The sequence below is a fragment of the Pithys albifrons genome, chromosome 2, assembly GCF_047495875.1.
Source record: "Pithys albifrons albifrons isolate INPA30051 chromosome 2, PitAlb_v1, whole genome shotgun sequence".
Lineage (NCBI taxonomy): Eukaryota > Metazoa > Chordata > Aves > Passeriformes > Thamnophilidae > Pithys > Pithys albifrons.
The window spans coordinates 29,076,327-29,090,080 of record NC_092459.1 but is presented as its reverse complement, the minus strand read 5'-3'; the positions used below and the strand labels follow the sequence as shown (position 1 = coordinate 29,090,080).

General features: G+C 44.8%; 1 protein-coding gene across 2 annotated transcripts in view; it reads right to left on the bottom strand.

The window, feature by feature from the left end:
- The window catches only part of KCNQ5 (potassium voltage-gated channel subfamily Q member 5), a 294,208-nt gene extending 289,103 nt beyond the window's left edge, over positions 1 to 5,105 (bottom strand). For both annotated transcript variants that reach the window (XM_071548602.1, XM_071548603.1), the window contains exon 1: positions 3,718 to 5,105. In XM_071548602.1, the coding sequence (XP_071404703.1) occupies positions 3,718 to 4,073 (356 nt within the window). In that variant the 5' untranslated portion in view covers positions 4,074 to 5,105. The remainder of the gene's footprint in view (positions 1 to 3,717) is intronic.
- Between the last annotated feature and the right edge of the window lie 8,649 nt (positions 5,106 to 13,754).

The following is a 13,754-nucleotide window of genomic DNA, read 5'->3' as shown; positions in this document are numbered from 1 at the left end:
AAATAAATCCAACATGTTAAATTAGGAAACTTATGCAACTAATTATATCCTACCAGTATAAACAGTATCAAAGAGCAGTATTTTTTTGCTGAACATCTTTTGCCATCTCATTTTCAGAATGTCAGTTAAGAACAAAAATAAGAAAAAATCCTTATGATAAATGAACACAAAACACAAACCAACCTGGAATTCCCCCTTGATCATTTAAGGCAGTGGCTATACATTTTTATCACATCAAACAACCCAAAATAATCTAAAAAAAATTGCAACAGCAATAATAGAAAGAAATCCTATGACATCCCAAGACAATGCTTTTGGAAAGTTACAATATCTCAGCATTTTAACATAAACACACGTTAAGTATGCACTTGCTCTATGTGTAGGTGATGTGGTGTGGCATAAATATTTTACTAGCAGGAGTTTAAGTTACTGACTCATTACATACAAATGGTAGAATGTTCTTTTCTGATTTTGTAAGTATTCATATTTTGGTGCTCCTGAATGATTAAGAACAGAAAACTGCGGTATCTGAAAAGCAGACTTTCAAAACCTTGCAGGCAAGATCTTAGATTTTAATAGGGCTTCCATATAAAGAGTTACTGAAGTGCACAAAAAGGAGTCAAGAAACGTCATTTATGTCTCAGCTACTCAGCCCAACTTCATTTGAGCCAAAGGCCGTTTGTTCAAGAGTAAATCCTTCCTCTAGTAGCAGGGGTTTGCAGAACAGCTGCCTTTTCTAGCATTTGGCAAGTTTGTATTTACAAATAAACAAACCAATTGACTTCTGAATGTAGGTCACAATGCTCATTCCTTAGGTGCCTGGCCTATTTTTCTCTTATTTGAAAGGGCAAAAAGAAAAAAGAACAACAAACTGGGCATAATTCTCAACTCCAAAGTGTTTCCCCCTATGGAAATGATAAATGACAATAACACTGCAGGAATGGTTTCTATTTGTAACTAATGTAAATTCCTTACTTTTTATTTAAAAAACAAATACGCAAACCTAAATAAACTTCTAGATCAAAGACGTTAAACTGAAACTCTGTAACCACCCTTGCATTACTTCAGCCTGCACAGAGGAGTGAGATTTCAGGAGACCAATGATCTACTCAAAAGGTCTCACCCCAGATAGCCCATTCCTGTAATAGAAATAGTCCAGAGCAGAGCTGTAACACGCTCCACTGCAGTCAAGAATAGCTTAGCAGTGGTAGGAGCTGATATATCATGTACTGAATAATGTCTTTGCAACTCTAAGCTACTTGTCTCGAGACATTTTTTTTCCCCAAATAGTTGGGGGTTTTATTTTGGTCTGGTTTTTAATTCTGTAAGAAACTCTGTTTTCCAAAATGTAATTGTATTTGATCAGGTGGCTGGAAAAAAAAAGAGCCTGAAACACCTGACTATCTGACTGTGATTAAATCAGAATTACACAAATAAGCAAAATAATTTATAGATTGACAATAAGGTTGGCTGTCAAACTAAAATCCAATGGAACTTCAAATGCACCTTAAACACTGTAGTAATGACAGATCCTCAAAGGTAATATCATTACTAGGTGCCTTTATATTACAGTAGCATTTGAAGCTCTTTCACACAGATCTGCTTAGATAAAAGATGTAATGTTGGCATTTCCAGCTGCCAAAATTGCCATTTGCAATTAAAAATTAAAACTGGCACTCTTTCTATGCAGGCAATTATCTAAACACAGCTGGCAATCTTCCTTGTTTACAGTGCTGCTGTGTCATTACTCCACTCTGTTTGGAAATTTACTTTTTTTTGGGGGGTGGGGGGGTGGAAGGGTTTAAACTTGACAACTGTTATTTCAAACTCAGACTTTTCTAGTTTTAAAGATTTTCATCATGATCTCAAAGAGAAAGATCCCAAACTACAATTAAAAATGTTGTATGGCAGCTTCAGGCACTGCAGTGAGATAACTCCTAGTACATCTTTTCATGATTCTCTCAACATTAATTTACATCCATCTAGGCAACAGGATAACACCTGTAAGAACCCAGACAGCAAACTGTACCAAATAAATGTCCTCCAAGAAGGAAGTTTAGAATGTAAAAGTTGATCTTCAGAGTAACACAGAGAGAATGGGCAGATCCTCTAAGTGGACAAAAATCCCTTCACTGAGTAATACATAACCCTAAGTATGTTTCTACCGTTTGTTATCTATAGTAGTTATGATCTGCTAAATAAATCTATTCACAAAGTATTTCATTAATCAGGTTGTCATCTTTTTGGCAAAATACTTTTTCACTAAAAAAACTCGCATTAAAATAGGATTTTGGTGTTCCCCTGCTGGTGAGAGAGGAGCGCTCTTCATGCTGTCAAACAGCTTTTAGGGAGGAGTTGCTTTTTAGAAAAGCTGCTGCAACTAGTAGCTTGATTTCCACGAGTATCATGGAACAGAGTTACCTACAGCATATCAATTAAATCTTCTGATTAATTTATGATATATTTTCTGCAGTCAGACACAGCAATGCTGTCTATTATATGCCCAATACAGCAATACCTGATTTCCTTCCTTTGTAGTCAATTGCAATGTTTTCACCTAGCAGTATGATGCACTGCCATGACTCCTTGGCAAGCTGTATTGCGTGTTTTGCTCAGCCATCCAACAAGGTTGTGAGTCGGGTCTCTCCCCTGAATATTACAATAACCATAAATATAGAGGATTGGTAATCAACTGAGGAACAGGGCTGACCCTAAAGATACTGCAAGCAGTGACAGCCACAGGTACCCCCCCGCAGCTCTCCCAGAAAAGCCTCTTGAATTTAAAGCAGCATAAGTTTCGCAGCGCGGTGACAATACCGCTCTCCACTGAGCGATGCGACGGAAAATGTATTTCCGTCAAGGGCTCTTTCAGAGTGAGGGCGAGAGGAACAGCCACTTGCTAAAACCAAAAGCGCAGCAGCGGCAGGCACGGGCGGAGAGGCCGCCACTCGCTGCACGCTGCCTCGGGCGGTCCCCGGCGCTGCCAGCGGCAGGTGGGAGCACCTCGGGCGCAGCATCCCGCGGCGCCGCGCACCAGCGGCGGGCACACGCGTGGCAAAGAGCCGTCACCCGCACTCCCTGCGAGGCGGGGACCAGGCACGCCCGGAAAACACGCTGGAGGCAATACCGAGCGGTGCGGCTCCGCGGCGGTAACTTTTCAAACCACACAGCGCTCGGTGACCGCGAGGCAGGACGCACTCCGCGGGTACCGCCGGCGTACCCATGGAGCCACATTGCCGCGGGGAGGACCCCGGTAGCCGCCGGCAGCCCTCGCCCCGTCTAACCTCGAGGCCGGCGTGCGGCATCAGCTGAAGCGCCGCGCAGCCCCCTCGCGCAAGCCGACTGCCTCGGGCGCCCGGAAGACCAGCGGGCATGTGCTCCCCTCCGGCTCTGTCCACCGGGTGAACCGAGGCTGCCCCCACCAACTCCCACCTAAGGCTGCGCGGATTTTTCCGCCGCCCGCGGAGCCTCCCGCCGCAGGTGGCAGCGGCTCCACCGCCTCCACTGACGCCTCCCGATCACTTTCAGCACGACTCACGGGGGGCTTGTCCTCCCCGTGGACCGGTTCTGAGTGATGCCCGGGGAGCGCAGGGACAGAGGGAAGGTTCGCGCCCCTCGGCGCGGCGCGGCTCTGCTAGGAACAGGTGCGCCCCGCGGCCCGGGGAACGGACGGGAGGGGTCTGGACGGGACGGGAGGAAAAGGGAGCGGGTACTCACACGAAGGCGTGATAGACGAAGGCCCATCCGCGGGGCCGCTCCAGCACGTTGTACAGGTAGTTCTGCAGCCGGCGGTACTTGGCGTTCCTGCGGCAGCTCGGCCCGCTGCTGTACGACAGCGGCTTCCCCAGCAGGCTCATGCGGGCACCGTGCTTCCCGCGGCGGCCCTCCCGCAGCCCGGCGGGGGCGGCCGCGCCGCCGGTGCCCAGGAGCAGCAGGCCGTCGCCGCGGGCCGCCGAGCTCGTCAGCGCCCTGCCCCGGCCCGACTCGACATCCTTCATGCCCGTCGCCGCGCCGCTCTTCACCCAGAGCCCCGCGGAGCCGCCCTCCTCCCCGCCGCCGTGGTTGCGGGGCATAGCATCACCCCGGGCGCCGGGGCGGGCGCCGGGGCCGCGGCGGAGCAGGGCGCGGGCGGCGGCGGCCAGGCACCCCGCGGCGGCAGCCCGCAAGAGGCAGCGGGGGCCGAGGGTCTCCGGGCGGCGCCCGCGGGGCGCGGGGGCGCGGGCCACTTTGGGCGCCCGGCGCGGCGGGCCGGCCTGCGACAGCTTCGCGGGGGCCCCGACGAGAGAGCGGGCGCCCCACCGGGCGCGCTCTCCTCCCGGACGCCGGCGCCCCGTCGCCGGCCCCCGCAGCGCCGCCCGGCGTGGTTCCGCGGCTCGGGACGGGGCGGAGGGAGGGACGGCAGCTCCGCGCGGCTCCGGCGGAGAGGCCGCGGCTCGGCGGTGCCTCTCCCCGCCCGCTCCCTCGCTGCCTCCCGCGTCGTTTGGCCCGGCCGAGCCGGGCAAGCTGTTGCTCTCGCTACGAGCAGCGGAGAAAATAGGCGAGGAAGGCGGGCCGGTGGGGGCAGGCAGGGGCCGCGCTGCCGGGCACCCCCGCGTCCCGGGGCTCAAGCGGCAGAGGCAGCGGCGGGGCGGGCGGCAAGCGGCTGGCGGGACCCGGCGCTCGCGGGCTACGCGTGCTCCCGGCAAATGTCCATGTAAGTCCGAGAAAGTAACAAAACTGTTGTAAGTCCCGGCGGCGGCGCGGGGGAGGCTCGGCCGGCAGTCGGACCCCACTGCGGGCGGGGAGCGCGGCCGGCCCGGGCGGGGCAGCGTAGGCGAGCCGCCGGGTGTCCCCCCGAGGGGGCGGCGCGGCCCGGCACGCCGCTCTGGCGCTTCCGCCGTGTCCCGGCCTCGTGCGGCGGCGAGACAGCAGATCTCAGCGGCAGCAGCGGGGGCTGCCCTCCCTGCGGGCTCCCCCCGGGGCCCCGTCAGCTCCGGCCCCGGCACGGTGCGGCCGGAGCGCAGCGGTGCTGCCGCTCCGTGCCCGCGTTGCGCCGAGACAGCGATGCTCCCCCTGCCGAGCGCAGCCCTTTTACGCCCCGCCGCATCAAGGTGAGCTTGCGGAAAAAACACCACCCACCCCGGCACCCGCAGGCGCGGCCGCATCGCGCCGCCTGCCCGGCCGCCGCACCGCGCGATCCCCCCGATCATCGCCCGGGCTCGGCGGGAGACCCCTGGCCACCCACGCAACGCTACCCCGGCAGCCGCCGCCCATGCCACTCCTGAGGCCGGAGCTCGGCAGTGCCCGCCGTCCCCCCGGGGCGCCTGGGAGCCCCGCCCGGCACTTCAGCACCAACTTCATGAAAAATAGCTGCGTGTCACTGCTTTTGCAGCCTGAGCACCGCGATGTGAAAATGCGACGCTAATTCACGAAGGGTTAATGAAAAGTAGTAATGTGGAGGCTAATGTTAAGCGAAATTCAATAGAAGCATTCAGAAATTCATTTAAATTTCATGGCTTTTTTTCTTCCTGATGGCTAGTTAGAGGCCAGGCCCTCAATATTTGATTAACAGACCAGCCTGAACTCCTAGAAAAGAAGTAGTGAGGCAGATTGCATGTTCTGGTTGAGGACATTAACTTGTGCCCCTAGTAATGCAAAGTGAACAGTAATATTTCACTGCTACAATGTGTCCAAAGCCGTTCAATCAGATGTCTTTAAATGAAGGCCTTAACCTTCTTGATTTCTCCATCACACTCTCCTCCACTGCAGGCAGCTTCAAACAGGAACTTTCTAACATGTGAACCACAGCAGCCACTCAAACTCCTGATAAGAGATGGCAGAAACAGCACACATGTCAAAACAGATGTTAAGTAGTTGATACAACTATCCACAGAAACGCTATTAATATTTAAGCTTTCCAGTGGCACATATCTACTCTTCTTTCTTTGAATTGTAAATTGAGTTAGTTAATCCTTCATTTACCACTTGTTTGCATTTCCCTGGTTTGATAGATGCAAATGTTTACTCTTCATATTTCTTGTCCCTATGTACCCATTTACAGCAGAGGATGTACAGCAGCCTTTACCATCAGACACTCCTCCAGAACCATGCTTAAATTTAAACTCTAGTGTCCTTAGTCACTTGAGTGAAGTATTTGAGGATTGGTACTAAAGTTCTGGAAAGCCAAACTATACTGCTCAACTGAGAGCAAATGTGGTCCAACGTTCTCAGCCAGGCCTCTGTCCTGCAACTGCTCACCCCTGAGCTTTGTTAGTTGCTGTGGGTGGGCAATGGCACAGCTCACAGCACCACATGTGCATCACTGTTGATAGGATTGAGGCTTTAAGCTGAAGATTGGGGCAACAAACTGTGAAAATTACTGAACTCCAGTTCCTGATGTTCTTTTTGTGATCCACTAAGAAATATTGTTATAATTCTGTGCCCTCTAGTGGTGCTTAAAATCATCATTTAAATAATCAGAAGGAAAACAGTCTGTGAGTATAAATATGTGAGCACAAATACAACCAAAATTGAAATGTAGCCATAGATGCCAGGACAGCTAGAAGCAAACAGAAGTAATACACTTAGTGATGAATTATTCAATTTTTTACAGTGTGTGAACAAGTGTATTTTTCTCATCTGTTGGTTGTTATTAAATAAACCCTTTTAAAAGTATGCATTATGAGAAGAGATTGATGGTAATTATTCTAATCCTTACTTGTTCATATGTCAGATACGAGGGCATGATGCACTGGTTGAATGTGGAGTAGATGACTAGCACCAAAAGAGCTACCTGCCCTGTAGTAGGCAGAGGAGCTGTACTGTGTAACAAAGCTAGTCCTCATCTGAGTATTTATTGCAACATATGGGTCTACATTTATAGGACAACAAATTGCCCTGATATTTTGGCTTCAGACTATATAATACCTACAGAGATGAGTCGTGTGAAATTCTACCATGCCTGCATGGTCCAAGGTCACCATGGGTTCAGGTGTCAGTAAGAGGATCTACTTGACGAAATCTCTAAGGCAAGAACATCCCAAGGAATCTTGGCTTCTCAAGGCTACAGGTACAGTATATGACACCTGCAAAGGGACAAGAAAAATGGCATGCTAAAGTTCAGCTTCAGAGTCACTATTACTGTGCTTTGTAGGAAATGTCAACAGCATAGACTTCTAAAATTTTAAGTAATGCGTTTTAAGATTGCATTGCATTTTCCAAATGTGTACGTCAAATGTTACATATCCTGACTTGTAGAAGGATCAGCTGATACATATAATCTTTTCTCATCAGGAATTGAATGTTACATATGTTTGATATTTTCAGGATTTTCTTTCCAATGAGTTACTTGTGATATGTTATCTTAAATCAACATTTCTGGGCTTACTTTAATAAAGAAAGTAATTTAAACATCAGTGATAGTCTCTTATTTTCTTATTTATAATAATTCTTTTTTCTAGAGCATGTAAACTTCTTTTCTAAGGCATCTAAGTGCAATTCTGGGGTTAGCCACACTGGAATTTAAAAGAGGCCTTCTCAAGGACTAAATTTGCAAATAAATAACAGGAATACTGAAACACACTGGTGTAATTGTGACACAGGGTAGACACTAATAGAAGAAAAAGAACCTTGTTACAGGGAAAAAAAAAAGAAAAAAGAGGGGAAGAAAAGAAGTCCAGTTGGGTTGGAGAGCACTGGCCAAAGTTCATCATGTCCAGTTCACGGCTTTTCTCTGTGCTGTCAGGCTAGATAGGATCTGTAGCCTGTCCACATCAAGTCCAAAATACCTGAGCATGTAGTTGCCTCATGTCACTGACAGGTGCTTACAAAGCTGCTGAAAATGATTTGTGTACCTATTTTCAGTATTTACATGGATATGAAGAATCTCTCTGTCTTCAATTACGTATCTGTCATGGGGTGCTAGCAGTGTGTTCATAGAGAGAAGGATTGTTAGCATAAATTCATGGAATAGTGTAAGATTCTCAAATACAGCAAAAGGGGAAACAGTAGAAATCACGGACATACAGTGGCTCTTACAAGCAGAAAAGCATCCAGAGTGCAAGTTGGAGGCCCTTCATGGCAATGCTTTGCAAAGGTCAGTTTACTGTGGTATCATGTTTTGAGTTCATTTGAGTTCCTCGTTAATAACCTTTTTCGTGTTATATAATATTGCAGGGTATCATGTATGCTCTAGTTTTGCATCTCTTTGTAAGATTTTTAGCTTTCTGCCTAATTATATGGAGGAGGGGATACTCATAGGTATTCTTGGTGACAAGTATAGAAGACTCAGGAATAAGTTTTCAATTCACTTAGGTGTTAGGAACAATTCATTTGCTATGTTGACCTGTTGTGTAGCCTGGAATACCTGGTATACATCTCCAGGAAACCCCAAATTAAGCATCACTATTGCATAATAAATCAGGAGCAAAATGTCAGATAAGGTGAACAGATATTAAGATGCATATTACAAGCTGTCCGGTCAGCACATCAAACGTGCTAGCAGCTGTACCAGGGCTCTGATATTAATATTCAAAAATGTTGAAATACATTACATTAATATTCCAATATGTTGGAATATTTTCTTGCAAGCTTTTAATCACATAAATGAAAGAAGCAAGACTGTCAATAGAATGAGCCATTCAAACAATGAACACAGCAGAAAGGATGGCCCAGACTTCCTGGTGCATTCTTCATGAGATCCCTTTAACCCTGGACTCCAGAGAGTACCTTCAAAAGTAATTTAGTTTTGATGTCCCTTTTATGTGTTAATATTGATGTTAGATTGCTATGAGGTTACTAACTTTGAGGAAGACCTGTCTCCACAAAGAGCTGTCCTGAGACCATACTTTCATTCCAAGAAGCCCATCTGTCTCTTTTACTACCAGCACAGGATAAATTTTAATCAAAGACAAGACATGAATGGCTCACTTGGAGTACTTGTGCCACCTTGACCGCAGGTATGCTAGAAACACTTCTGCCTGGTTATTACACCTGTAAAAAACACAGCCAGTTCACAAACTGTTAGTTGAATCCATTCATTTGCCAGGAGCTCTTTGCTCCTTTCCAGCTAGAGGAACAGTTTGGCCTTCTCTCCTTGCCTGGTCAAGATCAGTGGCTGAACTTCCTGGCCTTACTACTGTGTTGTCTGGCTGTCCTGGCAGAATGCTCATTTTGGTCCCTGGCATCTAGTATTTCCTCTCATCAGATATTAATCCCTGACAATGGAAATTATTTATTATATTGATCCCCACTTAACTAAATACCTAAACATCACTCTCCATTAATAAGGCATGTTTCTCTGTAAAGTTATTATTAGACCCCAAGACCTGCTCCCCTAAATGGCTCTTCTGTTTATCTCCTTTGCTTCCTCTTTCATTTTCTGGGATTTTTTGTGTGTATCTTGTTTGTTTCTTTGTTGGTTTACTATTTTGCGATGCTTCTCTTCCTTCCTTCCTCCCTAAGCCTCATCCCTCTGTGATTCAACTATCTGGACTCACAAGAAGCAATTGGGTGACAAAGCAAAACTGCATCTCTTAAATGGTGCAAACCGTGCCACATGTGCAGGGCCAGCTCCATAGACCATTACAACTCTCTAATCAAGCAAAAAGAGTAATCTGACCATTCAAAAAGAAATTAAAAAAGACAAAACCAAAGACATGAATCTATACTGAGAACTGTAGAACAGTTTATAATCATCAGCTGGGAGTATAATACAAATAAAATAGAATATGAAATATTTTTTCATATGGAAAGGGTTTTTTATCAGTATATATGGATTTTCAAAATCATACTCCCCAAAATACCCAGCAGTTCTGAAGAAAACATGACAATCCAAATTTTCAGTGTTTATTGCAGTCTTTTGTAACTGAACACAGTTCCTAAATATGAAGAGATTCTTAGGATCCTTGGGATATTGTCTTCCAAAGTGTTTTGTTTTCAAGAAGAATATAATTTGGCTGGTTTGCATGTCAGCAGTTCCTTCCAGCAGGCATGATAACAACCCACTGCAGACTTGAAGAAATCTGTCAAGGTCAGAAAACAGCTACTTTAGAATTCAGCTACAGGACTTACTTTTTTCACATTTCCAATGTAGGAAACAAGTAAAGATTTTTTGATTTGGATTTATTTCTGGTTTCTTTGGGTATGGAGGAAATATTTTGTGAAAGCTCAGCTTGATCCCTAGAGTCAGCAAAACTCCTTTAAGACACAGTGAAATCTAGTCTTAGTTATCCATTAGATCATCTGGGAATGTACCTGAATAAATCTGGTGGCTGATAAAATATCAAAATACGTGAGATGTATCTCATTATGATCTTTTCCTTTAAACTACAGTGACCTTTATTATTTGCCAGACAGGAACTTCTGGCCATCTCCTTTTTCACCATCTCTGCACATCTCTTCCACTGGTTTTATGGCAGCTGTGATTTAAAAAATTTCTGTTCAACTGTGGCCTAATCTTTGAAGCATTGAAAAATTTTTGACATTAATATTTTAGAATCATCTAATTTTTCTCTTCTGAAAATACATAGAAGCATGTCAGTCTTCATTTTATTCAACTGGAACATAATTTACATTTATCTTTCCATTGGAAACAAATTTAAGAGAAATCTGTGTAGAGTAGCATGGAGAGAGCCCACCATTTCAGGTGCTCTTGCCTCAGAGTGCTTATGCTTCAGAATTGCTGAAGACCTTTAGGTGTTGCTCCTGGGCAGCAGAGCCTTGCAGAGGCTTGAGGCCACTGGCCACTGGCCACTGGCCACTGCAACAAGTTGGCATCATCACTAATCTCATGTATGGGATACAAAAGAAGGTACTGCCTGCATGCTTTTGGCAAGTTTAAAACGTCCCTTGTTTTGTGCCCTGCCTTCTGTGCCTGCAGATGCATTATTGAGATGGCCTAGTCCTATATAGGAGTCTATTTCCTGCTCTTGGAATAGGACTTCAAATTTTAGGGGCTAAAGCACAGCATTGCCTGTCACCTAAAGCCTCATTTAATATCTAGAAGTGATTTAATATTCTCTAAAGATCATTAGCTATTCACCTTGCATGCAAATGCTCTTGCATTTGAAGTTTTATTAATAGCATAAATGTCGGACTCCAAACTAAATTATTGTGATTCATTGTAACTGGAACAACATTCTTTCTAAATTAGAAGGTTTATCACCAACTTAGTGTATTCTGAAGGTACATTTTAAAATAAAAAAATAATTTACTGCCCTCTTTCATAAAAATTATAAAAAATATTTGGCCTTTTTGATGTGCCTGTCCAAGTAATTTGACAGCATCCATAATCCTCAAAGAATTTGAATAAGATGTACCCTCTGAGTGACATACAAGAACTTACTCATAAGCTAGAGGCAACACAGAAAGCTGGAATAAATAAGAACTCTGACAGTGTATGCTTCCATTAGTGTATCATACAAGTGCTAGTTACTGGAAACCTTTGGTAGGAATTGTATGCCTGGGATTCCTTCATTCTGCTACTGTGTTCCTATTGAATTTAGTGAGATTTATTCCTGCCATTACATAAACCATAAAGGTGGAGACCAGAGTGTCTAAGGTCAGTAGGGCCCTCAAGAGCACCTGTGGGACAAGTGGGATGAGGACATTCAGTTGGAGTTGTTGGAACCACAGCACACCAGAAAGGAATACCATAGGCTTCTACAGGCATGGTTAGACACTTGATTTGCCCTGCTCTTAAATATCATTCTAAAGCATGCACTTCAAAATTCTGAATTGGGAGGAAGATGAAAAACAAGAAAGGAAGTGGTAAGAGGAATCTATGAGATCTAGTAAGGCTGTAAGAGAGAAACAATTATGAGACAGAATTTACAACAAAAGGTAAGCAGGAATAATAAACATGGGGCATGAGATAATAGTTCAGAACAGGGCTTTTTCACGTGATGCTTAAAGAGGTGGTCCAACAGCTGCATTCCTATAGAAGGCTGAAGGTAGTTATTCAATTTCAAAAGAGATATGAAATAGAAGCTGTGATGTATCTACAGCTATCTTGTTTTATGTCTCCACATATATCTTTGTTTGCAAGGAAACATATATCCCGAAGTGAGTTTTGATATCCTTATAGTGCTGGGGAGAGGATGGTTAAATACCACAGGCCAGATTTACTAGGAAAGTATTTGCATGAGAATCAAGATGTACAAATATAGATATAAGGCAAACCCTTGACCTTCTATCATGAAGATGGTCAGACACTGGCACAGGTGCCCATATAGGGTGTGAAATCTCTGTCCTTGGAGTTTTTCAGAGCTTAGCAGGCCTCAAGGAACCTGACGTAAATTTGATGAGAGCCATGTGTTGGGTAGGTTGGAGTAGATGACCCCTAGAAGTTCTTTCCTATCTAAAATATTCCATGAGTCTAGATGACCTTGGGCAATGAATACTTTATGACCTACCCTGTGAAATAAAAACCCATTGATAAGTTTGACCTGGTCAATACTCTAAGACACATAAGGATCTGTCACTGCTGATACCCTGCCCCTGCTGCAAAATCACAAACCTTATGTGCAGGGGGCAGAGGGTTGAAAGGATAGCAGTGGTTTCTGCTTTTGATGTAATAGCTCCTCCAATTGCTTCTCTAAATAAAGGAGGAGGACAGAAGAATGAGCAGAGAGAGTCATGACAGCACAGTCCCATATGAGCATAACCCTGAAGAACAGCACAGGACCAGGTGCCTGCCCTATCCCCACCATGGGTCGATTGTTCTACAGCCCATTGTCTTCCCATTCATTTCTCCAGCCCTCTCTGACAGCAAGCATCCTTCTTTTTCTCATCTCTTTCTTTTCCTGTGAGATGGTTTGAACTGGGCTGAATTTTTTGCAGCAGTACTTTTCACTGTCAAGAGATTATGGGTGATGATTAGTTGCAAATGTTATTATCCCCAAATAAAAAGGCAGCATTTAATTTTATTTTTTTTTAATAAGAGAGTAGTTAATTGCTCCACATACTGGACCATTAAAGAAAGTGTTTAGTGCTCCCAGTTTGAATATCATGTTTTGTTAATATTTCCTTGCTAGGGTGTTGGAATCTTCAACTCTTTTTGAAAATCTTGATCAAACTTTGCCTCTGGTTAACAAGACATTCACATTAAATCCATTTAGGTTGTTTAATTTAAGCAGGGATCAAATTCTGCCTCTACTTTGTTTTTCTGCCTGAAGATTTTTATTCTGGAGGGAGGTTCATTGGTTCCAACCAATGAGAAGAAAACAGTTGGCTCAAGCTGATGATACCATAAATGCTTAGAACAAAAATTAAACATTATTATTAGCAACTTTCAGCAGGGTTTAAAGTGTTGAAATTTAACCTTGCCATGTGGATCCCTATCACTTAACTTTAATGAGTAACCAGTAGCGGGAGAGTTTCCTATATCATGTGTGCAGTAGCTGCTGAAGAGAGATATGACATATTATCTAGACTGGTTTATAGAAGCAGATATCTTATCACTGCAATAAAGAGGGAAACTAGAAATTTGAGCCATTATCTTCTAAAAGGTGCATTACAAAACTATGATTTTAAAATTGCTTTTATAATGTAATGATCATGTACTGGAAGCAAAACTCTTACATACTTCAGAAAGAAATGATGCTCTAGGTGATAAAGATGAGTGGTAAGTAAAAGCAACAAACTGCCTTTATAACTCAGTTGCAAGTGGTTATAATTATTCTACCTTCTCTATGCCAGATCCTGATAGCAAACCTTTTTTTTTCCTTCCTCAAAATGTTTCTCTGGAGCAGAAGGGAGAAGTAGTTGAAAGCTTA